At 45.3% G+C, this 25,944-nt stretch overlaps 1 protein-coding gene across 1 annotated transcript in view; it reads left to right on the forward strand.

Annotated features, from left to right (window-relative positions):
• Nucleotides 1–25,944, forward strand: part of ASTN2 (astrotactin 2) — a 605,773-nt gene that overhangs the window by 488,748 nt on the left and 91,081 nt on the right. The window contains 2 exon segments of the mRNA XM_035112940.2: nt 5,887–6,020; nt 13,324–13,472. Coding sequence (XP_034968831.2) covers nt 5,887–6,020; nt 13,324–13,472 — 283 coding nt within the window.

Below are 25,944 nucleotides of genomic sequence, written 5' to 3' on the forward strand. Positions count from 1 at the left end.
TCTCCCTCCTCCTTAAGATCTAGTTTAAAGCTCTCCTGATTAGATTCTTAAGAATCTTGGCAAACACATTCTTGCCAACTGCTGTGATGTGTGGCTCACCTCTTGCTAGAAGTCCTACCTCAAGGAAGTGGAGACCATGATCCAAGAAGCCAAATTGTTCCTGATGACACCACCTGTGCAGCCAGCGGTTTACCACAAGTATTTTCCTCTCTCTTCTTGGGCCTAAAGTTGCTGCACCTTCTCTTCCAGCAAGACAACTAGCTTGCACTTGCTACAAGTGTACTGTTGCTTGTTCTCTGGCAGAATGACAAAGATGGCACAGGGGCTACAGATCACTGCAGCAGCTCCCTCGCCCTCCATGTCTCTGGTCCTATGCACACTGAGACAGAGCCCTGGGCCTCCCCCTTAAACTCTCCCGCTAAACGTCCTAGTTTGGGAGGTCTGTTCACAAGCTCTGCTGTTAACTGGAATTAGGGGGAGTGGGGCAGATTCCTTCATGTATTACTCGGAATTTGCCAAGGCTTTGTTTTACTACACCCTCACAAGTGAGAAAAGTGCTATTGGAAAATGAAATGAATAACAACTGCATATTCAGGACTTATTAAGAGAAATGCAGGAGAAGAGTTCGCCTGAGCTGCACTGGGGCTGGGTGACTTTGAGACATCGAATTTGCAGTGTATTGTCTTGGTGTAAGATCTCAAGCCAGAATTTGAATTTATGTTTGAAAGGCTGGAATTGATGGTTGTAATCAAGGAAAAGTCATAGAGCATTGAAGTGAGTAGGCCTAAAGAAGCGGATATATTGGTATAAAGGCTCCCCTGGAATTATAAGGGGCAAGATAAATTTGCCCTGAGTTTATCAACAAAGGAAAGGAGGTGGCCAAATTTTGTATGGCTGGATTTTTCCAGGGGACATGGTAAAATCTCCTTCCTTACATAATGGGCTGGCTGTAAAAGCCTTATCTCCAATGGAATGTAAATAATGGACTTGAGATGTTGTAAGGCAATAACAAAGACTGAGACAATCTGGCTTGCATATGAAAGAATGAGTTCACAGATGAAAACTACCAGGGATGAGAAAATGGAATTATGCAAGTTGGAAAGAAGAATGAAAGATTTAAATTACTATAACCTCACTTGTTGTCATTTGAAATAATTCCTCTATGCAGGAGTTGGTAAAGGGACAGCTGAAGGACAAGAAATTTGCTAATAAATGAATGTTAATTAGAGATAAATCTGTAAAATAAGAACAATGTGGGTTGAATGTGGTAAATGTTAGGTGGATTTGTAGCTGGTTGACTGACTGAATACTCATTAATGGTTCCTTGTCATCTTAAACAGGAAGAATCAGATGCACAAATTTAGGGTGGAGGACACCTGGCTTACTAGCAGTACATGTGAAAAGGATCTATGGGTCTTGGTGGACCACAATCTTAGCATGAGTCAACAGTGTGATACAGCAGCAAAGTAAGCTAATGTTATTCTAGGTTGCATCAACAGTAGTATCCAGATCGAAGGAAGTAATAGTCCCATTCTATTCTGCCTTGGTCAGACAACACCTGGAATACTTTGTCCAGTTCTGGGCACTACAATTTAAGAAGGATTTTGACAGGATGGAACATGTGCAGAGGAGGACAAGTAAGATGATCAAGGGTCTGGAAACTAAGTCTTATGAGAAATGCTTGAAGGAGCTGGGTATGTTTAGCCTGGAAAAGAGGAGACTGAGAAGAGATATGACAGCCATATTCAAATATCTTAAGGGCTTTCACATGGAAGATGGAGCATGCTAGCTTTCTCCTGCTCTGGAGGGTAGGACTCGAGGCAATGGCTTCAAGTTGCAAGAAGGGAGATTCTAACTAAACATATGGAAAAACTTTCTGACAGTAAGAGCTGCTTAGAAATGGAATAAACTCCCACAAGAGGTGGTGGACTCTCCTTCCTTGGAGGTTATGAAGCCACATGACTCTTGGGCCCATTCCAACTCTAAGATTCTGAAATGGAATACTGTATATCTGAGAGTGGGAGAGTTTTTTGGGGGAAATGTAGTAAGGTAAAGGTAAAGGGACCCCTGACCATTAGGTCCAGTTGTGACCGACTGGGGTTGCGCGCTCATCTCACGTTATTGGCCGAGGGAGCTGGCGTACAGCTTCCAGGTCATGTGGCCAGCATGACAAAGCCGCTTCTGGCAAACCAGAGCAGCACATGGAAACACCGTTTACCTTCCCGCCAGAGCGGTTCCTATTTATCTACTTGCATTTTGACGTGCTTTCGAACTGCTAGGTTGGCAGGAGCTGGGACCAAGCAACGGAAGCTCACCCCGTCACAGGGATTCGAACTGCCGACCTTCTGATCAGCAAGCCCTAGGCTCAGTGGTTTAACCCACAGCACCACCTGGGTCCCCACAGCACCACCTGGGTCCCGTTTTTTGGGGGAAAATGTTTTTGGGAGGTTTTTTTGGAGGAAATGTAGTAAATTAATTTTAATTTGGTTTTGATGTGTTATAAATTTGAAATTGCATTGGCAGAAAAATGGGACCTGAAAACAGGGAGCCCTCCAAGTAGGTGGGGTGCTCAAGGGGAGCAGGAATGAGTATTGCAAATTTCAAAGGAAGGAAATGTTTTTAAAAGTCCAAGTACTGAACTCAAGTTTGGGCTTTCATCACTAGGAAGTTTGGGTGTACCTGACCACCAAGTCTCAGTCTCTCAGTCTTTCTCTCAGTCCCTCCCTCCCTCCCTTTAGTATCCTTCCTGAAATCTTCTCAAACTATTCATTTTTGTATTGTGCTAAATATGTGCCGGGGGCAGGGGTATCCTGTGAGTATATTGGGAGGGGTGATGCAGTCCCAGAAGCATGAGGGAACTAGTTCTCACTGAGAAGATCCACCTCTATCTAGGCTATTGAACTTTAGATTGCTATGTATGGTACCTTAATGTTTGGTCTTGAGGGGAAAATAACAGCTGTAGGAGGGAAGTGATTCCAGCTGTGGTGCTCAGAAGGGTGGAGAGATTAACACCATTTAGCATTGTTGTTGTTTAGTCATTTAGTCGTGTCCGACTCTTCGTGACCCCATGGACCAGAGCACGCCAGGCACTCCTGTCTTCCACTGTCTCCCGCAGTTTGCTCAAACTCATGTTCGTAACTTCGAGAACACTGTCCAACCATCTTGTCCCCTTCTCCTAGTGCCCTCCATCTTTCCCAGCATCAGGGTTTTTTCCAAGGAGTCTTCTCTTTAGCATTGTTTCCCATCTAAACCACTTCTCGCTGTGTTGTTCTCCCATGCAAATTGTAGCTAGGTTGAATGTGCAGCAGTGCAAAATATTTTTAACTCCTGGTTATCCAGATATTTTAGATTTCACTTGCCATTCCTATGTAGAAAGCTGTTCTGTTTTGCTATCATAAAAGTGGGGAAAGGGGACAAAGAAACATAAATGCACATCTACGGTATTAGCATGGTTGGTTGGTTGTATGCTAGATTCTCTCTCTCTCTCTCTCTCTCTCTCTCTCTCTCTCTCTCTCTCTCACACACACACACACACACACACACACACACCCCATTATATATCCCTTCTTCCATGGAACTTTGGGGTATACATAAACAGGAGCCGCAGCAACACCACCAACAAACACCAACACAACCCTAAGAACACCAACACAACCCTAGGAAGTAAATCAAGCTGAAAGATGGTATCTGATTTATTGAACATTTGGCCCATATTACTTAGTTCCATGCTACTCCATACTACCGTAAGAACAGAAGAAAAGCCTGGCTGAATTAGGCAAAAGGCCCATCTAGGCAAGCACTCTGTTCTCACAGTGGCTCTCTGGATTCATATGAGAAGCCCATAAGCAGAACCTGAGCGCAACAGCCCTCTCTCCACTCGGCAACTAGTTTTGAAAGGCATACTCTTTCCAGCAGTGGCAGAACATAGCCATTGTGGCTGGCAATCATTGGTAGCCTTATCCTCCATGAATTTGTCTAATCCTCTTTGAAAGCTATCCAGCTCTCTCACACCCATTCTGGAAATTTGCTAAATATAGGGTTTCTAAGTAAAACCTTATTTTGGTTGTAGGAGAGATATTACGCATTAATTTGGGTTTGTTTTGTGATTTCCCTAGTCACTTTTCTGCCCATGTGCCAAGTTACGTCAGCAGCAGTCTGTTTAATACTGATTACTATTTGATTACTAAAATGTCCACAGATCCATCCCACTTCTGAACTTTTAGTTATGATCTAAACCTAACAAATGAAATCAGAATATCTCTTTAGCTTCTGTTTCTTCTCTTTTCTTCTTCTTTGATCAAATGGGAACATTTCCTAAGTGTCTGGAAGGCAGAAACAGCAGATGTGTGTGACTCAGGGTGCCTTGTTAAAGGCAGCTGTGTGTCTGGGGAAATTGACAAAGCTCAAGCAGTGGGGAGTGTTGCACTGGGCTCTGTTTATACCCCTTCCTTTTATAGCTGCCTTGAATAAAGCATTTTTGCTATTTCCTGCAGTAGAGCCCTTTGGATCCTCTCTTGGTACAGTGGAGGCCAATCCATCAGGACAAATGGGGCACTGCTCCACCAACCTCATTCTACCCTCAGCCAGCCCCTACCCTGCCTACCCTCTTCCTTACAACCACTTTTGGGCATGACACCACCAACTGTCATCTTCCTTAATCTCAGAGTTACCTCAGTAAGGAAGAGGATGAGGACAAAATGGGGGGGGGGAATGTGTTGGCTCTGCCTGTCAGTGGCTCTGGCTCCCCCTACTGTTGGCATCTCTGCATTCTGTCCTACCAGTCCCACCATCCTCCAGTGTTCTTGGATGTGGATTTTAAAGGTCTACAGCAGAGATGGGAATTTGTAGCCCTCCAGATGTTGCTGGACTTCAGCCCCCATCAATCCCAGCTAGCATGGCCAATGTTCATTCACACTGAAGTATTAGTCAAGAACATCGGGAAGTATTAGTCAAGAACATCGGGAAGGCCACAGGATTCTCATTCCTGAGGTATATAGGGGTGAATCCTCACTATGTTTATTTGGAATAGAATCCTACCAAGTTCAATGGAAGTTGCTAGGAAGTGCCCTGGCTTGGCAATGCTGTGTCACAAAAAGCAGTTTCTCAAAACGTATTGAGACAACAAGTCTAGTTCTGACTAAGATGGGAAAGCCTTTCTCTAGAGTTGTATCACACGAGTGGGACTTGAATATTATGCTGTACAAAAAAGAAAACCCTAAACCTAGAATATTAACTTTTCAAGGAGAAAGTCTTGAGCCCAGCCTTTTCCTTGGTACACTTATTTTCTATATATCACAATATTCTCTCACATGTTATCCTCTCACATACTATAAAGCAGAGCTAGAACCCTTATCCCTGAGAAGACCATTTTCTACACACAAGGTTTGTTCATTTGGTTGGTTGGTTGATTGGTTGATACATATGAATAATATTCCACCATGCAGCCTTCACCAACCTGATGCTCTCCAGGTGTTTTGGATCACAGCTGGCTAGCACTTATGGGAGTTGTAGTGCAAAGCATGTAGAAGGCACCAGGTTGGCAAAGACTCACATAGTGTGACCCCCTATCTTAGTCTGAAGCTATACAACCCAGACACAGGTCGATCATTTAAAAAGATTATTGTTGAAAGTTGACCTACAATAATGACTGTTTAGAATATTAGGCCAGAGAGCAGATAGAGCTTTTGCTTGTGTTTCATGCTAGGGATCAATTTCATAACTGTGATCTCCCATCAGCAGTCTGAAATTGTCTAGTCTAGTTAGCAACTGCCACCTCATTTATATATTAACACTGGCCCCTTTTTCTGACAATTAGTAGTGCTAAGGTAAATGCCTTTATCAGTTCTTCCATTCTTGACAGTCCATTTGTTCATTATTCTTTCCTAGGCCTTCAAGGGGGCTCTCATGAGCTCATACTGGTGCTCGGGGAAAGGGGATGTAATTGAGGACTGGTGTCGGTGTGATCTAAATGCTTTTGACGAAAATGGACTCCCCAGCTGCAGCCCACTCCTGCAGCCTGTGTAAGTATCTCTTTACAGACAGACTTCTTCTATATGATATCTCAGAGTGGTCAGTACACAAGCTTCTGAACAGTCAAAGATTCCCCCCCCCACACACACCCTGTGTGTGTGAATTTCTAAAACATGATTTCCAAGGAGCTGCAGGAACACCCATGTTCACAAACAAGTAGGTTGATCCAAATTATTAGGATGATGTAAGCAAAATGTGGTGTAAGTCTGTGTCATGGCATGGAGAAAGCCTGAGTTTGATTCCTGGCATTTTCACTATGTCTGCTATTTGGCTCTTTCATTTCTATTCATCATGTAAATGGTTCCTGCATGAATAAAGCCTTTGAACTCCAGAAACTGATTTCTTCAGTCTAATTCACCCTCCTGCCTGAAACCCAAGAGAGTTGCTGCCAATCAGTCTAGGACTCTAGACAGTACTAAGCTAGATGGACCAGTGATCCAACTCATATAGACCACTCATACAGACAAAACCTGGTAGACAGAGGGAGTGTGGTTTTCTTGCCACATATTTGGGTGTGTGTGTGTACAATGGTTAGATAAAGATGGTAAGAAGGTAAAACTTGATTTTGAATACTAATGGAAAATGAAAGCAGACATGGTCCCTTGAAAATTCACCCTGGATTAAGCATATAGGAATATAAAACACTTAATAAAATCAAATTCAATTATTATTCCCTAAGGTCAACACATGGGACCCAGGTGGCGCTGTGGGTTAAACCACTGAGCCTAGGGCTTGCTGATCAGAAGGTCAGCGGTTCGAATCCCTGTGACGGGGTGAGCTCCCGTTGCTTGGTCCCAGCTCCTGCCAACCTAGCAGTTCGAAAGCACGTCAAAATGCAAGTAGATAAATAGGAACCGCTACAGCGGGAAGGTAAACAGTGTTTCCGTGTGCTGCTCTGGTTTGCCAGAAGTGGTGTTAGGTTAGAGCCGATAACTAATGAGGCTCAGCTGTCGGACTTGGCTGATAGCCCGGAACTGGAAGGGAGGCTTGCTTTGATAAAGGAACTGGCTGGGAGGGGTGAGCAAATGGCAGAAATAACTCAAACCTCAGAAGAGAGTTTGTCCGAGTCTGTTCCTAGTTCTTTAAAGTTACAGGAACGTAGGAGGGGAGGGTTACAGGATAAGAGGAAATGGCAATTACAGAGAGAGAGGCAGAGGGCGTTGTTCGAGCGTAGGAATAAAAGGAGGTGGACTCACGCTAGAGAGCTAGATGAGTCATCATCTGATTAACTAGTGGTCTTGAGCAGGAAGTTGCAGTCTTTCTTGTGGTTACTTGCCTTTGTTTTGTCTATTTGGAATAAAACTCACTATTTACACACAGACTGTGTGCTAGCCATTGCTGTTGCTTACAGCATGACTCATCTAACTTGCTGCTGAAGGGGAAGCATGTGGATTTAAGCAAGAATGGAAGAAAAGGGGAAGCAGCAACCGGCTGGGGATTTATCAGTCGGCGCAACAGCAATGGAGATGAAGTTAGAAGATAATACTGAAGCTCTCTGGGCAGAGAACCAAGAGTTGAAGGCAAGATTAGCACGGCTGGAAGGAGTGACCTCAGAACAAGCAAGACAACTCTCTGACTTATCTGGCAGGCAAGTGGCAAAGAATTTTGTTCCCCTTCCCCCACGTTTTAGTGGGAGCGGTGCAGAGTATGATTCATTTCGGGCTTCCTGCTTGTATTATTTAAGGCTTAAGGGAGAAGAATACAGAGATGATGATGCCAGAGTGGCCCTGGTGGTGGGGCTTTTGGAAGGGAAGGCGCGGCAGTGTATTGCCCCTTACCTAATGTCTAATGACCGAGTGCTCACCAACTTATCAGCCTTCTTGAAGCTTCTGGATAGCATGTTCAGGAATCCTGCACAAGAAGCAGAGTGGGAACAGGAGTTCTTGAGCCTTAAGCAAGGAAAGGGAACTGTAGCACAGTTCTGGTCCTCTTTTGTGAGACTTGCTAGACAACTAGGCTGGGAAGGAAAGGCCTTGGTTGGATTGTTTAAGGCGGGACTCAGTGAAGAGATTCGGGTGGAGTTGGCAAAAAATCCTGGGTTGAAGACCTTGGAAGAGGTGGCACAAGTCGCCTTGCAACTAGACCTGAGGTTCCAATCGCTGGACAGGTTGCGTAGGGGCCAAGGAAGGTCAGAGAGCCGCAGGACATTTGTGCCCTTAGAGCTGCCGGATTCACGAAGGGTGGAGGAAGAAGCACCCATGCAACGTAGTTCTATCAGAAGGGGTACAACACCTAGTATTACACACGCTGAGAGAGAGAGAAGGTGGAGAGATCGGTTGTGCCTTATCTGCGGCTCCCCCAATCACATGGCTCGTCAGTGTACTGTAGGAAGAAACCGAGGTGCGCTGTCTGGCACAAATGTAACAACACCTGGAGAGGGCATAGTGGAGCAGTCGGGAAACGAGATGACCCAGCCCGTTCTGGAGGCCTCGGGTTGGGGGAAAAGAGACCCAAAGGGCTTCCACCTGGACCGATCTTACCAGTAATTACAGCATTCGCAATGCTACGACTCCCAGATGGAAGGGGCGAGCGTGTGGAAGTTCTTATTGATTCTGGAGCCTCGACTGATTTTATAGACATGGACTTGGTGAGCAGGTTGGGAATAGAGACACAGTCATTGGAAGAACCTTTAGAAGTTAGAACAATTGATGGTAGAGTGTTGCTGTCTGGCTGTGTGTCAGAGGCCACAATGCCAATTGGTCTAGAACTGCCGGGACACCGAGAGGTCATTGCATTCCATATCACCAGGTTGAACTCCTACCCCGTGGTTTTGGGGATGAGTTGGCTATCCCGTCATGATCCGATGATCTCCTGGGGCCAGAGATCGATGACCTTTTCGTCAGTGTATTGCCGACTACATTGTTTGGGAATCAGGGCGGAGAAGAATGGTGAGGCCAATGGTACGCCAGACTGTGGTCCGCTCACTGGGGAAGAGAGACAAATACCCCCACAGTATAAGTCTTTTAGAGACGTATTCTGCGAGAAGGAGGCAGATCGGTTACCACCGCATCGCCAGTACGATTGCAAAATAGATCTGGTGCCAGGGGCTGAGATACCCGCCAGCCGTATCTACGCTATGTCAGAAGTGGAGTTGGCAGAACTGAGGGAGTTCCTGCGAAAAAATTTGGAACGGGGTTTCATACGGCCTACCAAGACTCCGGGAGGAGCTCCAATTTTCTTTGTGGATAAGAAGAACACTTCTGAGAAAAGACTTGTAGTTGATTACAGGAAGATCAACCAGCGCATGATTCCCAGTCGTTACCCGTTGCCACGAATTGGGGATTTGCTGGAAAGATTACGGTCGGCTAAAATTTTTACAAAACTGGACTTGAGGGGGGCATATAATTTGATACGAGTAAGAGAGGGAGATGAATGGAAGACGGCCTTTAACACCAGGTACGGCACATTTGAATATCTTGTCATGCCGTTTGGACTACAGTCGGGCACGGCCACCTTTCAGGCATTTATTAATTACGTGTTGTCCGACTTGTTGGATCGTTCGGTCCTTGCTTATTTAGATGACCTATTAATCTACTCGGAGAGTCTGGAAGAACACGTACAACATGTGAAGGAAGTGTTAGAGCGTCTAAGAGAACATCGATTGTACGCTAAGTTGGAGAAATGCCACTTTCACGTAACAGAAGTGGAGTTCTTAGGCTATAGAATCACCCCAGAGGGGGTGCACATGGATCCAGCAAAGGTTCAGGCAGTAGTGTCATGGCAAAGACCCAAGACTCGAAAAGATGTACAAAGATTCTTGGGGTTTGCCAATTACTATCGGAAGTTTATACCAAGGTACTCAGGCCTTACAGCACCGATAACAGATTGTTTGAAAGGCAAAAAGGCGTTTAAATGGACTGAGGAAGCCCAAAGGGCGTTTGAGAGACTTAAGAACTTGTTTGTGGAGGAAAGATACTTGGCTCATCCAGACCCGTACAAGCCGATGGTCGTGGAAACCGATGCTTCGGACAAAGCCATTGGGGCGGTGCTTCTCCAGGAAGATGACAAAGGGGAACTGAGACCATGTGCCTTTCACTCAAGGAAATTAAACTCGTCAGAACAAAATTATACTATATGGGAGAGAGAGTTGTTGGCAATAAAGGATGCTCTACAAACTTGGCGGCATTTCTTGGAAGGGGCGCAGCATCAGGTGGAGGTACGCACTGATCATAAAAACCTAGAGTACTGGCAGACGGCTCGTCAATTGAACCAACGACAGATTAGGTGGGCGCAATTCTTTGCCAGGTTCAATTTCCGGATTAAGTATGTGTCTAGTGCTCAGAACCAGCGGGCGGACGCATTGTCCCGAAAACCGGAGTATTCCGAAATAGAGACCGGGTTAGAACGGAGATTGATCCTGAGCCCCGAACAACTGCAGCTAGCAACAATGACGGCATTAGAACGGTCAGACTTTCTCCAACAAACGCAGAAGGATGGGTTCGCTCAAGAGAAGAGGAAGGCAATACGTAAGGGGGAAGTCCAAGGGAAGGAGTTTACTGAGAGAGGAGGGCTGCTGTACAAGGGGGAAGCTCTCTATGTGCCAGAGGGAGAGCTTCGTGCGAGGGTGCTGAGACAATGCCATGACAGTCCAACAGCAGGACATTTTGGGCAGTGGAAGACGGAACGTCTGGTATCAAGGGATTTTTGGTGGCCACGGATGCAGGAGGAGGTCAAGGAGTATGTCCGGGCATGTGAAGTGTGCCAACGGTCCAAAAGACCTCGCGAAACACCAGCCGGGCTACTTCAACCACTGCCCACACCACAAGCACCGTGGGAAGGCATTGCTATGGACTTTATCACTGATTTGCCCGAGTCGCAGAAACAGACAGTGGTTTGGGTGGTAGTAGATCTGTTCTCCAAGATGGCACACTTTGTTCCTTGCAAGAAATTACCGTCGGCACAGGAGACCGCGCAACTCTTCATAGAACATGTGTTCAAATTGCATGGATTGCCGCAGAAGATTGTGTCTGATAGGGGAACGCAGTTTACCTCCCAGTTTTGGAGGAGACTGATGCAATTGCTGAAGGTGGAGGTGTGCCTCTCATCGGCTCGGCATCCTCAGACAAACGGAGAGGCCGAACGGACGAACGCGACGTTGCAACAGTACCTACGTTGTTACGTGAATTATCAACAGGATGACTGGGTTGGGAAACTAGCGTTGGCTGAGTTTGCTTATAATAATGCTGTGCATGCTTCTACACAGCAGACGCCATTTTTTGCCTGCCATGGGCGACATCCACGGGTGTTTCCAGGTCAGGGAGATGGACTGGCAGTGCCTGCAGCTGAACAGTTCGCAGAAGAAATGGAAGCGTTGCACAGTATTCTGCGAGAACAGCTAGAAAAAGCGAAGGCTCTGTATAAGGCAGAAGCTGATAAACACCGGCAAGTGGGCAAGGAGATAAGGGTAGGGGACCAAGTTTGGCTATCCACTAAAGATTGGCCGAGCAAGGGACGTTGTAAGAAGTTACTGCCGCAACGGGTAGGGCCATTCGAAGTGTTGGAACAAATAAATCCTGTTTCATATAAGTTACGTTTACCGACTTCAATGAAGATGTATCCGGTGTTCCATCGGTCACTCTTATCGCCAGTAACGCCAAGACACCGGTATCAGAAGAGGAAGGAGCCACCACCTTTGCCCATCTGGGTGGAGGGTGAACCGGAATATGAAGTGGTTCAGCTATTGGACTCTCGTAGAAGGGGCAGGGGGGTACAGTATTTGGTGGCTTGGAAAGGGTACGGACCAGAGGAGAACTCATGGGTGAATGCGAGTGATATACATGCATCTAGGCTGCAGAGAGAGTTTCACCATAGGTACCCTAATAAACCCAAACCCCGGGGTTGGGTAGAGGAGCAGGCAGAACAGGCAGACTGGGAAGCTGAAGTGAATGGTGGGTTTGAAGAGGAGGAAGAAGTAGAAGAGTCGCAACCGGGTTGCAGTTATTGGGGAAGTGAAGAGGGAGAATGGTGGGAGGTATCTCATAACGCCCCAAGTAAGGAAGTGCGGAGGCGGGAGGAAGGAGAGGAGGCCCCTAGAGGGGGGGATGATGTTAGGTTAGAGCCGATAACTAATGAGGCTCAGCTGTCGGACTTGGCTGATAGCCCGGAACTGGAAGGGAGGCTTGCTTTGATAAAGGAACTGGCTGGGAGGGGTGAGCAAATGGCAGAAATAACTCAAACCTCAGAAGAGAGTTTGTCCGAGTCTGTTCCTAGTTCTTTAAAGTTACAGGAACGTAGGAGGGGAGGGTTACAGGATAAGAGGAAATGGCAATTACAGAGAGAGAGGCAGAGGGCGTTGTTCGAGCGTAGGAATAAAAGGAGGTGGACTCACGCTAGAGAGCTAGATGAGTCATCATCTGATTAACTAGTGGTCTTGAGCAGGAAGTTGCAGTCTTTCTTGTGGTTACTTGCCTTTGTTTTGTCTATTTGGAATAAAACTCACTATTTACACACAGACTGTGTGCTAGCCATTGCTGTTGCTTACAAGTGGCTTTGTCATGCTGGCCACATGACCTGGAAGCTATACGCCAACTCCCTCGGCCAATAATGCGAGATGAGCACGCAACCCCAGAGTCGGTCACGACTGGACCTAATGGTTAGGGGTCCCTTTACCTTTACCTTTAAGGTCAACACAGTGTTTCTTCAGTTCCAGGAGACAGTGCTACCTTTGTTGTGTAAGAACCCTTCATTCTGATAGGAGCACAGGTGGTTCGTTTTGGACAGCAGGAGGGCATAACAGTTCTGACTGGAGGGAACTAGGGACTTGGGGAATGCTGAGTCTCTGTGGTTTTGCTGGCCCTTCTGTGGGAGAGAAAGGTCTTTTTCTGGTCTGGTCCTAGGTGGTTCAGGGAAACTGTAGCCCAGGCCTATGTGGCATTGGACAGGCACTGGTTATATTCAGTACAATAAGGCAGCCGCCTATTGTGTTGATTTGTGAAAAATCCAGGGGGGGGGGCGAGCAACTTAGCAAAAAATATTTGATTCATATTTTAATGCAAACTTCCCTACTTGAGACTATCCATAACAATATGGAAACAAAGATGCAACTAACCTTTGAAATTTGCACTTCTCCAAATTTTGTGATACACTTCTGCACAAAAATGAACATTACAAAGGTAAAATGTGCGTAATAATGCATATATTTAGTGAAAATGGCACACACAAATGCATTGTACTGTATTAGGATGAGCTGCTTGCGAAAAATGCATTTGCGAACATAAATGGTTTTTTGTTTGCAGCTGTACCAAAGGAAAGAAACTGGTTTCCAACCTGCCTGCCTTTTTCTGTTTGTCCCAGGTTGCGGCTTTCCCCCAGTGTGGAACCTTCTAGCACTGTTGTCTCCTTGGAGTGGCTGGATGTTCAGCCAGCCATCGGAACGAAAGTCTCGGACTACATCCTCCACCACAAGAAGGTTGATGAGTACACAGACACTGATCTCTACACAGGTGAACAGAGAGAGAAGGGTGGCCGGGGCGGGGGGCAGAGGGGCAAGAAGGAAACCATTGTTTCTTGCCATTGTGCAAGTTCTGGGACTTGGTTGGCTTGTTTGCAATAACAAGGACAAAAACCTTGTTGGAAGGGTTTTTTAAAATGTGTTTTCCCCCAGAACCTAACAAAATTTCAATTGTTGTGCTAGCTGTTCTGCATTTTTTTAAAAAGATGGGATATACTTACAGAAGAATGGTTTCATGTTGCAAAGTTATCTCCCAGAATCACAAAACTCATCTCTTTCACTTGGCTTTGAATATCAGCTCATATTTTAGACTCTTCGCAGGCAAGTGCTTCTCGGTCTTTAGCCACTCAAGTAAGCATCATAGTGCAATACATCAGACATCAGTGAGACATCAGCTAACAAAATATTGTATCATCATTTACATGCTGATTTTCTTCCCAAACACTCAAGATGGTTCATAGTTTCCTTATAATGTGTTTATAAACCTTCTGAGCATTCTTGGGGAGGGAGGGTATGCTTTAAATGTGTAGTGTGTGTATATAGCTTGAGAGACCTGATAGGAAAGGAAAAATGTATGGAGCTCCAAGAGGGAAAGAAGCAAATACAGGTGACCACTCCTGGCCGTGGGAAATCACACTGGACCCTGAGGTTTATGCCAACTACTGATCAGTAACTATCACGCCTTTCTTGGCCAACTTGATGGAGAGACCAGTGACAGTTCATCTGCAGGCAATCTTAGATGAAAGTGAATTAACCCTGGTTGGTCTGATAGATTACCTTATTCAGGAGTGGTACAAGGGAAATGTGAAATGAGGAATGTGCCCTGGCAACTTTTTTGATTCTTCTGAGTCTCTTAGCAGCTTTTGACACCTTTGACCACAGTATTCTCATGGATCATCTCCATGAACTAGAGTTGGGGAGCATGCTGACTGTGCCTCGGCCCCTAGCTGTTACTCTGCAAAGTGCCAAAGACCTGTTTTTCTTCCTAGCCCTGTTTAATACCTATGTGAAGATGCTGGAGGTGATCATTAGGAGATTTTGGTGCAAGATTTCACCAGCATTCTGATAACATGCAGTTCTTCTTTCTCTGTACCATCTGAATTGGGAGAGACTAAATACTGAATTGGGAGAGACTGAATTGGGAGAGACTATGACTGTCATAAACCAATGAATGGGTGCAGTCATTGATTAGGGCTAATAAACTGCAACTGAACTGACAGAGACCCTATGCATAGGCTAGTGCATGATCTCCTACTATCTCACCTCTCCATCTGAGATAACCAGGTGGAAACCATCTGTCTATCTATTCTATCTTGGCCAAAGTATACATAAGAACATTACCAAAACTGAATGCCATTGCTTTACCCAGTGAGCATAGAAGGGCACCCAAGGTTTTTCCAGGCAGCCTCCCATTCATGTCACAGTATCCATTTCCTGAGACATGCCTCCCCCACATCTCACATTTGTCAAAAGCAAAGCACTTCTGAAACAGAGTGCTAGATCTCCAGTAGATTTTCAGAAATTCTCTCTTTTTGCCGGTTACTAGCATGGTTAGGTTTCTGGGCCTCCTCTAAAGAGCCAAGTAAATCAAAGTGCATCTGAACATGAGCAGAGCAATTCATACAATCACAACTTGCTCCGACACAGTGCCTTGAATATATTGGTCACAGCTTTTCATCAAGTTCCAAAATACTCCATTCTTTCTGCTCATCAGCTAAGCATGCATGTTACCCAAGATGGCAAAGAACACAAAGTTCTGCATGATGTGTCCTTGGATCTTTGGAGGTTGTTTGAAGATAAGAATGAGTTGTAAGGGATTAATCATTCCTTAATTGTCCTTACTTCCCCCTCTCCAGGATTTTTCCTTCTGAAACATCCATTCAGAGATGAAGGGCTGGATGGGTCATTATCTAACCCAATATGGCAGTTCTTCCGTTTGCAAATACTTCGGCATCTTTGGGCTCATGGAACTTTTTCAGCTTAGTCCTCTCCCCTCTCCAGGGGAAATTCAGTGCTGTACGTGCCACAAAGCCAGTCTCTGGCATGTTTAGAGAACAGACCTGGCTCTGGAGGGGATATTTATGAGGTGCTAGTGGACAGATCGAGGATGGGTTTGTTTGTTTGTTTGTGGTGGTGGGGTCTACAACCTTGATGTGCAGTTTGACAGGTTCTCCCAAAGGAACCTAGAGGGTACCACAGCCCAAGATGTCAGTCTCAATGTCCCAGAACCTTGTGAACCCTTGAACACTCAGGATTGTTTCCAGAATCATATAACATTCAAACATTCCTCATACCACTGTCAAACAGACTTAATTTTCAGCTATATCTTCTTCTCAGATTTGAATGGGGCCAGGGCATCTTCCAGGACATGCTATGTATGGCAATTTCCCCTGAAACGTATATGCAGAGAAACTCCCCTCCCCTCCATCACCAAAGCTTCCAAGAGTAGGTGAGGAGCTAGTATTGAACCATTAGGGACAACCTTTCCCAACCTGGTGCTCTCCAGATGTTATTGAGCTACTAGTTGTGCTGGCTAGGGCTGATGAGAGTCATAGACTACTAACTCTGATTGACTGTGTTCTTCCTCTACTGTTGGAAGCAGTACTGTATGCTTTTAAATACCAGAATCTGTACGAGAGGAGAGCACTGTTGTGTGTGCTCAGGTCCTGCTTACATGCTTCCCATAGCCATCTGGTTGGCCACTGGGAGAAGAGGATATTGTACTGGATGGGCCAGTGGCTAGATCCAGCAGGCTGTTCTTTCATTCTCATGTAATCCAACAAAATTTTGAGGGCAGCAGAGTGTGGAAAGGTAATTTGGGTTGATATATGTGTGGTCACCATGTAGAGCTGGAGGAGAGAAATCCATAGGCATAAGGGCTAGAAAGTCAGGGGAAAGTCAACATATAATTTAAAGATATAGACCAGAAATGGGGAACCTGGTCTCTTCAGATGGATTCCAATGCATATTCTCATCATCCCTCATTCTCAGGGGAGCACCAGGAAAATGGTGAACTTGACATGAGTCAGCCTCATGATGCTGGAGCAAAGAAAAGCTAATGCAATTGTAGGCTGCATCTATAGTGTCTAGATCAGAGGTTTTCAACCTTTTTGAGTCCACAGCTCCCTTGACCAACTATATTCTTTCTGTGGCACCCCTGTGGGGGTCAGGAGCCCAGTTATGTTACTCCTTGCCTGGAGAGCTGGCAGCCTCTCACCCTTTTTCGAACACCTTCCCTTGTGGAGTGTTCCCCCCAAAGTGATAGCCATTTTCAAATATCTCAAGGGCTGTCCCATGGAAGATGGAGCAAGCTTGTTTTCTCATGCTCTGGAGGGTAGGACCCAACCCAATTGATTCAAATTACAAGAAAGGAGATTCCGACCAAATGTTAGGTACAATTTTCCACCTCAGGAGATGGTGGATTCTCCATTGCTGAAGGCTTTTAAACAGAGGTCAGGTGGCCATCTGTCAATGATTATTTAGCTGTGATTAGATGGCCTTTGGGCACACCTTCCAATTCTACAATTCTATAATTTTATGATGCTTTCAATGGCCCATGGCAGCTGAAAACAGCCCTACTTTCATCCAAAGGTATTGAGTGATAGTTGTGGAAATGTGTCCTGAACAACAGTGCAACAATACGCTGCACAGCCGAATGGTGCCCTTTGGATGGAAAGCTTGCCTCTGTGTGTGAATATATTGCAGGCCACAGAACAACCCAGCCCATTATGTCACAGTAGAAACAGGCTCCACAACTGAAAGAAAGGGAGTGTGTGTTTTTTACAGGGTGAGGTACAAACTGAATGGCTTACAAGCATCTGGAATTAATATTAGGCTTGGAAAAAATGGGTTTTTTTTGTCACACCAGTGCTCCTCTGGTGGAAGGGTGAGACCCTCTAGAGGAGGGGGGAGGGGCTGGAGAACAGTGATAATTCTGTACCCCTGTGCTATATTTCACAGACTTTAATAAAAAAAATGTGGGATAAATGGATGAGGTTTGTAATGATTAAGATATGCCATATCTGCCATACGCATCTAAGGCAATGAGTAGTTTTCTCTAAAGCAGTCAACTGTTCTGGGGCTGCACCACTTCAGACTGTAGAAAACTAGCATGCTGGACTAGGACTCTTCTCCCTAACATCTATACTTCATTCCCACTGAAGGGGTAAATTAACATCTGAGCTGGGTTGCACCAAGTGGAGACTCATCTTCCAAGGTCTTCCACCAGACAAACCAAATTGATAGTTCTACATTTGGGAAGGAGAAACTAAATGCACAGGTATAGGATGGAGAAAAGTACATGTGAAAAGGATATTAAGATTGTGGCCTTATCACGTGCTGAAAATGTGTCAGCAGTAGTAGGCTGATATTCATGTAATGCCAGTTTATTAAATTATGGTTTGTGAAGCATGTTATGCATGACCCCTGCCCAGCAGCTTAACTGTGGTTTGTTAACCAAGCAAGCTAGTTTATTCTAACCACCCCATTCCTCATTGAGAGTGTTGCGTCCCACTCCCCATCACACAAGCCTCCCCCACTGGGATAAGTGTTGTTGTTTCCAGTGCACCTTCCCAATCTCATGGATATTTGTGTCCTGGAAAGAGTTGGGTGAGGGAACAAGAGAGGCAGCAGGGAGGGAGGAATATTTTGGCCAAGGTTGAAACTATATGCCTAAATAATCCATTGAATCATGTTTTCCACAAGGCGCTTCTAGTTCATCTGACCAGTAAATTCTTTTTTTGGCTGCAGCAGGTTCTGGGCATAGCTGCTGGTTCCCCCTCACTCAGGAGGTTATTTTAGGTAGGGGCCTTGCAATGGGTGGGGTGTTTGTGTGTTTGTTTGTGTGTGCATGCTGCTTTGTGCTAGGGTTGTTCTGGAAAGTCTGTTCCGGAGATATGAGCCTTGGAGAAGGGAGACAGAGAAGCTTGGCACATTCGATGTGTGGGTGCCACACAGTTTGTGGCTAGTGTTAGCCGTACTCAGAGCAGACATATTGAAAGTAATGGGCATTACTATTTAGGTCCATTAATATCAGTGAGTCTACTCACTAGTAGGACTAACACTGGGCATATCCCATTGTGTGGCATGTGTGTACACATGTGTGCTGTTATATATCTCAAGAAAATAAATGGCGCTCGAATGAGAAGAACAAAATAATTATCTGATATATTTCATCAGGGGGGGGGCAAACATAGTACTCTCCAGATATTGTTGGGCTACAACTCCAACAACTCTTTGGTTACTTACCGTGTTGACTGGAGCTGATGGGAGTTGTAGTCCCACAACATATGGAGGGGCACCATGTTGGCTAGTCCTGCGTCACATGGTACTTGGGCTATCCAGTGGTGGAGGACAGAACATTTTCCATTGAGTTATTACTCTGTCCATTAGTAGCATGAATTTATGCCAGTTGCAAATAAGTATTAGGTTAGTTTGGAAGTTTTCAAAGTTTTTTGGTTTCTTCTTCTTTCACGATCACTCGTAGCTGAGTAAGATGGTCTTCCATGAACACAGTCTTAACAGTGAGTCCATAAGTGACTGTGAAGGCCAATTCTAGATCCACACATCCTTCTACAGTGGACAGGATTCCGGGCAGGAGTTGATCATGGTGAGGGTTTGCCAAGTGTGCCTTACTCTTAGCACGTTTCTCCCTCTTGTCCTGAGTTTGAGCGTCTTCAAAGCCCATGACACCTTTGGTAAAGGCTGTTCTCCAACTGGAGAGCTCGTAGGCCAGTGTTTCCCAGTTGTCGGTGTTTATACTATTTTTATTTATTTTTTTAGATTTGCCTTGAGATAGTCTTTAAACCTCTTTTGTTGACCACCAGTATTATGCTTTCCATTTTTAAAGTTCGGAATAGAGTAGTTGCTTTGGAAGACAATAATCAGGCATCCACACAACATGACCAGTCCAACGAAGTTGATGTTGAAGAATCATTGATTCGACACTGGTGATCTTTGGTTCTTCCAGTACCCTGACATTAGTTCACCTGTCTTCCCAAGTGATATATAAAATTTTTCAGAGACACTGTTGATGGAATCTTTCAAGGATTTCAATGCACAGTCTTCACAGTAAGGCTTAGTTCCAATGACATGAGTAGTCACGATGACCCGTAGATTCTTATCAGCTTCAGCCTTCATCCACTATCACAGCCATTGTAACACACCAACACTTTAGGAAAAAAACTTTTAATGTACCTATTTTTGCAAAGTATATTTCCCCTAATATTTGTATTTTTGAATGTTTTTAGTCATTTTTTGGAATGTTTGTATTTTGGAGTGTCCTCCCCAAAATGAATATATGCATCTTTGTGCTCACTTTACCTAACTATGTGCATGTTTTTGCACATTATTTGGCTGGAGCACTGCATTACAACATTGGGGAAAATGTAAATTTTGAAGGATGGCTATGTTTCAGTTTGCATGCTGTTTAAGAGTATGTGAATTAGCTAGAATTGCTGTTAAATGTGAACTGAATTACACACCATATCTGGACTTTGACCATGCAGGCGGGAACTGATGAGGGTTGAGATTCCAATAACATGTGGAGGGCTGCAGACTGTCCTTTATTGTGAGAGTCAGGTGTGGCCATGTACAAGAAACAGTTTGCAAGGGCAGGTGCAGAAGAAGCTTTAGGAGCATGGAGCCTGTTTCAGTCTGTGCATTGTTTCAGAACATATATATGAGATATGTTCACCTTTTAATTCAAACTGAATTGGTTTTCATCACCACCTGTTGGGAGTCATCCTGTCCAGGCACATCGGTGAGCTAAGCTTCTAGACCAACAAAGGTTCCTGCTGAACAACTGTCCAGTTGTTTTAGCCCGATGCATCGACTGTAAGGGCTCATACTTACCTCTGTTTGTCCTGTGATTTCAACCCACTGTTTACTGCTTTATCTGTGGATTGATGTATGTTCTGATTGAACAGTAAACAGTTGGTTTTCCTGGGAAAAGCTGTGGGTCAAAAGAAAAACCTCTTGGACCTGTGCTTAGAAATCATGGGACAAATGGAATTGTGGATGAGCCTTAAGTCAGAGGGCTGTGGAAGCCTAACACTACAGTTTGAAAACACACACACACATACACATCCTCCTTTGACACTCAAGCTTTCAAGCACTGGAGAGGGACTTTGAGCACCTTTCTCCCCTTTTGCTGTCATCAGCAGAACAAGCCTAACCACCCCCTGTTTTAATTTTGGCAGAGCATTATTTGTGTTCCCTAACATAGGTGGCAAGATTCTCTCCCTTCTCGCCCCTCCCCGCCACTTTCTGCTGCTTGTTTTTACAAATGATGAACTTTATCAAGGAGCTTTTAAAGTGGTGACTTCATCAATCATCCATAATTTGCCTCTGCCATCCACAATTTGCCTCTGCCATACATGCATAATAGGAATCCTACATTTATTAGGATTAATTTATTCTGTAGTTCCTGTTTTTGTTGTTTCTCCCTTGGGCTGTGAATGATTTTGTTTGTTTGTTTGTTTTCCTTTTCTTGGTTTGAACACATCATTCTACACAAGACAATTTCCTGCTTTCTTTCTAAGACCCAGCACACTTGATTCATGATGAAACTTTTCCAAAATAAAGTAAATGTTTTATCTTTGATCACGGGTCTTTGGATAAAAGTGACTTCTTCCAGTAAGAATGCTAATGAACTTCATCTTCAGTTTCATTAGTATTCATTGTGTCCAAATTTGGGACAGGTAATTGATGATTACTACACTTGTCCCAAAGTGTGACTGAGACAAAGGTTGTAAGCCAGTTAAATCCTTTTTTATTTCATAAGGACCTAAGAACAGCCTGCTGGATCAGGACAGTGGTCCATGTAGTCCAGCATCCTGTTCTCACGATGGCGAACCAGGTGCCCGTGAGAAGCCTGCAAGCAGGACCCGAGTGCAACAGTGTCTGTGTGTGTCACATTCTAGTGGTGGACAGAGCCAGAGGCAGAAGTGCATGGAACAATGAATATGACACTCACCTTGCTCCACTTAGGCTTGTCTCTGCACATAATTGTGCAACCCACTCTATCCTCTATCCAGGCAAACAAGAGGCATTCTCAGAGTTCAATAACACACTCCAGCCATGCAAAAATACTCAGGGGCGGAATGTTGCAGGCCTGGTAACTAGTGGGGATAGGGAATGTGGCTTGTGGAGAGACTCAATGACCAAATGCAGCAGTCTGAAGGGCCACATTTGGCCCCTGGACCTGAGGTCCTTCACTCCACCTTTGAGGCTCCACAATTTTCAGAATCCAGATCACATCCAAAGTCTTGATTCTTAAGCTTAGCACTTTTCCCTTTCTCCCAAAAAAGTTTCCCTGTTCAGACTTCACTTGCCTCTCTCCCTTTTGTGTATTTCTGAGCCTCAAGGAATGTATTGCTTGTTCCAAGGTTACCAATATCACCAATGCCCTGGCTTCCTAACCACTGCTTAGGTGATAACAGAATAACTGATGTAAGGAGGGAGCTGCAGTCCTAGATAGGAAAAGAGGCAGTAAGGGAACATCTAGCTCAGGGGTCAGGAAACTTTTTCCGCAGGGGGCCAGACCACTGTCCCTCAGACCTATATACACATACAAATTCCTATGCACACTGCGAGGGGGGCAAGTAGTCGTTCTCCCCACACACACCCCAGCCCCAGCTGCCTTCTCGATTTGCCCCCTGCCTCATTTGCCGAAGGGCTGGCAGCAGTGGCGTGAAACAGGCTTCCTCCCTGCCTAGAGAGAGAAGGCGCTGTGCTTACCTCCCCAGGGACTGCCGCTGCCACCGCTGCTGCTGTTGCTGCTGTAGGTAGGCAGGCAGGCAGAGCGAGCTTGTCTGCTCCGCTCTCTGGCCCACAGGAGCACCAGGGCGGCAGCGGCGGAAGGAAGAGGTTGAGTGGCGGCGGCTCTGCCAATCAAACCAGGTGCAGCGTTTCAGTGGCAGAGCCGCCACCGCCGCTCGACCCCTTCCTCCCATTGCCATTGCTCGGAGTCTCGGCTCTGCTGACTTAGTTTGCCGACCCCTGATCTAGCTACTTTAAATTAATTCAAACCCCCAGGGCCTGATGAGCAGCATCCAAGGATACTAAACGAGCTTGCAGGTGTAATTTCAGAGACTTTGTCTATAATCTTTGAGACTTCTGGGTGAACAGGTGAGGTCCCTACAGACTGGAGGCGGGCAAAAGTTGTCCCCATCCTCAAAAAGGGGGGAAAGGAAGATCCAGGTAACTACCAACCAGTGGGCTTGACATCAATACCAAGAAAGGTATTATAATTCAGCAGTCAGTCTGTGAGCATTTAGAAAAGGATGCTGTGATTACTAAGACCCGGCATGGGTTTCTCAAAAATAAGTCCTGCAAGACCAATCTAATTCTTTTTTTTTATTTAAATGGAATTACCAACTTGGTGGAAATGCTGTGGACATAGCTTATATTGATTTCAGTAAGGCTTTTGACAAATTCCCCCATTATATTCTTGTGAGGAAGCTGGTAAAATATGGGTTGAACAAAGTAACTGTTAGGTGGATTTGTAGCTGGTTGACTGACTGAACTCCAAAAGTACTCATTAATGGTTCCTCGTCATCCTTGAAAGAAATGACAAGTGGGGTGCCACAGGGTTCTGTCCTGGGCCCGTTGTTGTTCAATGTCTTTATAAATGACTTGGATGAAGGAATTGAGGGGAAGCTCATCAAATTTGCAGATGACACCAAACTAGGAGGGGTAGCTAATGTCCCAGAAGGCAGAATGAGAATTCAAAATGACCTTAACAGATTGGAGAAATGGGCCCAAGCTAACAAAATGAATTTCAATAGGGACAAATGTCAGGTTCTACACTTAGGCAGGAAGAAGCAGATGCACAGATATAGGATGGGGAACACCTGGCTTACTAGCAGTAGATGTGGAAAGGATCTGGGGATCTTGGTGGAACTCAAGCTTAACATGAGTCAACAGTGTGATGCAGTGTAATGCAGCCTGGAAAAGTGGAGACTGAGATATGATAGCCTTCTTCAAATATCTTAAGGGTTGTCACATAGAGGAGGGAGCATCCTTTTTTTTCTCCTGCTCTGGAGGGTAGGACTCGAGGCAATGGCTTCAAGTTACAAGAAAGGAGATTCCAACTAAACATTCAGACAAACTTTCTGATAGTAAGAGCTGTTCAGCAGTGGAACAGACTCCCACAAGAGGTGGTGGACTCTCCTTCCTTGGAGATTTTGAAGCAGAGGTTGGATGGCCATCTGTCATGGATTCTTTAATTGAGATTACTGCATTGCAGGGGGTTAGACTAGATGACACTTGGGTCACTTTTTTGAAATATGGCAACCCTATTACTAGCAGTACATGTGAAAAGGATTTAGGAGTCTTGGTAGACCACAAGTTTAACATGAATCAACAATGTGATGCAGCAGCAAAGTAAGCTAATGCTATTCTAGGCTGCAACAGAAGTATATGTCCAGATCGAGGGAAATAATAGTCCCACTCTATTCTACCTTGGTCAGACCACACCTAGAATACTTTGTCCAATTCTGGGCACTACAATTTAAGAAGGATGTTGACAAGCTGGAATGTGAGCAGAGGAGGACAAGATGATCAAGGGTCTGGAAACTAAGTCTTAGGAGAAATGCTTGAAGGAGCTGGGTATGTTTAGCCTGGAAAAACGGAGACTGAGAAGAGATATGGCAGCCATATTCAAATATCTTAAGGGCTTTCACATGGAAGAGGGAGCTTCCTTGTTTTTTCTTGCTCTGGAGGGTAGGACTCAAGGCAGTGGCTTCAAGTTGCAAGGAAGGAGATACCAACTAAACATTCAGAAAAACTTTCTGACAGTAAGAACTGTTCAGCAGTGGAACAGACTCCCCCGAGAGGTGGTGGAGTCTCCTTCCTTGGAGGTTTTGAAGCAGAGGTTCGATGGCCATCTGTCATGGATGCTTTAGCTGAGATTCCTGCATTGCAGGGGGTTGGACTAGATGACACTTGGGTACCTTCCAACTCTAAAATTCTATGATTCTATGCTTGGAGAAGCAACCAAAGGAGGGTGTGATGAGACCAGGCAGCTGGAGGAGGGCATTGATGGCCCTGGGAAATCACACAACTGCTAAGGAGACAGACAATAAAGACACCACAGAATGAAAAGACCACAGCAAGGATGCAGCTGGAAAAGTAGGAGGTAGAAGCACTTGTTTCAGGGATGGAGCTGGAATGAAGGTGTAATCACACATGAAGTGTTGACAGGTTTGCATGGTTGAGGTTCAAGAGAAAACAGTGGTCCCGTGGGCCAGTAGCCTTTTATGCTATGTGAGCATGGAAGTGCAGTTTAAGGAAGAGATTACTTGGAAGAGTGGCCCTTCCCTCTTGTAGCTGAAAGAATTGGCTGAAGGTATTGGGTAGTGTGAGGGCTTAGGGCTTAGCAAGACCAGGATCTGGTCAGCTCTGACACTTGGCCGACAGAGGGTGCTCCTGCACTGTCCAGAGCGAGGAAGAACAAAAGTAAAATGAAAAGGGCAGCAGCAGAGGTTGCCAGCTGACCTTTTTTCAATCAGATCATATATTTCCAGAGCAGCCAAGGTGCCAGCAGTGTGGAGCAGTCACAGCTTCGCAGGAGCTGCTGAGAGAAGGCGAGGAAGCACATTATTGGGGAGGCAGGGAGCATGGTATTGCAGTCTAATCAACATTTCCTCAGCAAGTGCAAGAGAGCAAAATGGGAGTGTGCCATCTCCCATTATGGAAACTTTCAAGAATTCTCTTTTTGTGGCTTAATACCCAGCAGTAGCTGAATGAGCGACCAAGTGATTGAGGCATCCTTTCTAACTGGCTGTTTATGCACACCCAGGGCTGCAGTTTTCTTCTTCACTGCGCTTGTCTCTTAAAGCAAGGGTGACACCTGTGATTGTTAGTTTAGGTGGGATTTATTTAATGCCCAGTGGAATTTCAACACGTCTTGGTGTTGAGAAAGTGTGTGCAACTGAATGAGAGGAGAGGAATCCACAATCCAGGGTGTTGAATTATTAGTTAAGGTCGGTGTCCTGTAGCTACTCCTGCTTTCATTCATCATTTTGTTCTATAAGGCACTAGAGGAAGTGTTTATAAATACAGCAATTTTAGAGACCCACTTCATATTTTGTCCCTTCTCAAAAGCAAGCCCATGTGGGGTTGTCTTGGATGGATCATAGGAAGCTGCCTTACACCATGTGTCCATTGAGCCCAGTGTTGCATACTCCAATCAGCAGCACCTCTCTCAGAACAGTCATCTTTCCCATCAGACCCTATTCAGTCCTTAACTAGAGGTATCTGGGATTGAAAGCAAAGCGGATGTTCTACCCTGAGAGGTGGCCTCTTCGGGTGGCACTATGTGTGCTTGCCCACATTAATCCTCAGGATTCGAAGGGTTTCAAGTACTTTAGAGAGATTATCTTGCAAAAATTATTACAGTGGGCAGGTGCATGGCAGAGGCAAGGCTGGCCCAATACATTTTGGCACCTGAAGCGAACCAC

The sequence above is a fragment of the Zootoca vivipara genome, chromosome Z (assembly GCF_963506605.1).
Source record: "Zootoca vivipara chromosome Z, rZooViv1.1, whole genome shotgun sequence".
In the NCBI taxonomy this organism is placed as follows: domain Eukaryota; kingdom Metazoa; phylum Chordata; class Lepidosauria; order Squamata; family Lacertidae; genus Zootoca; species Zootoca vivipara.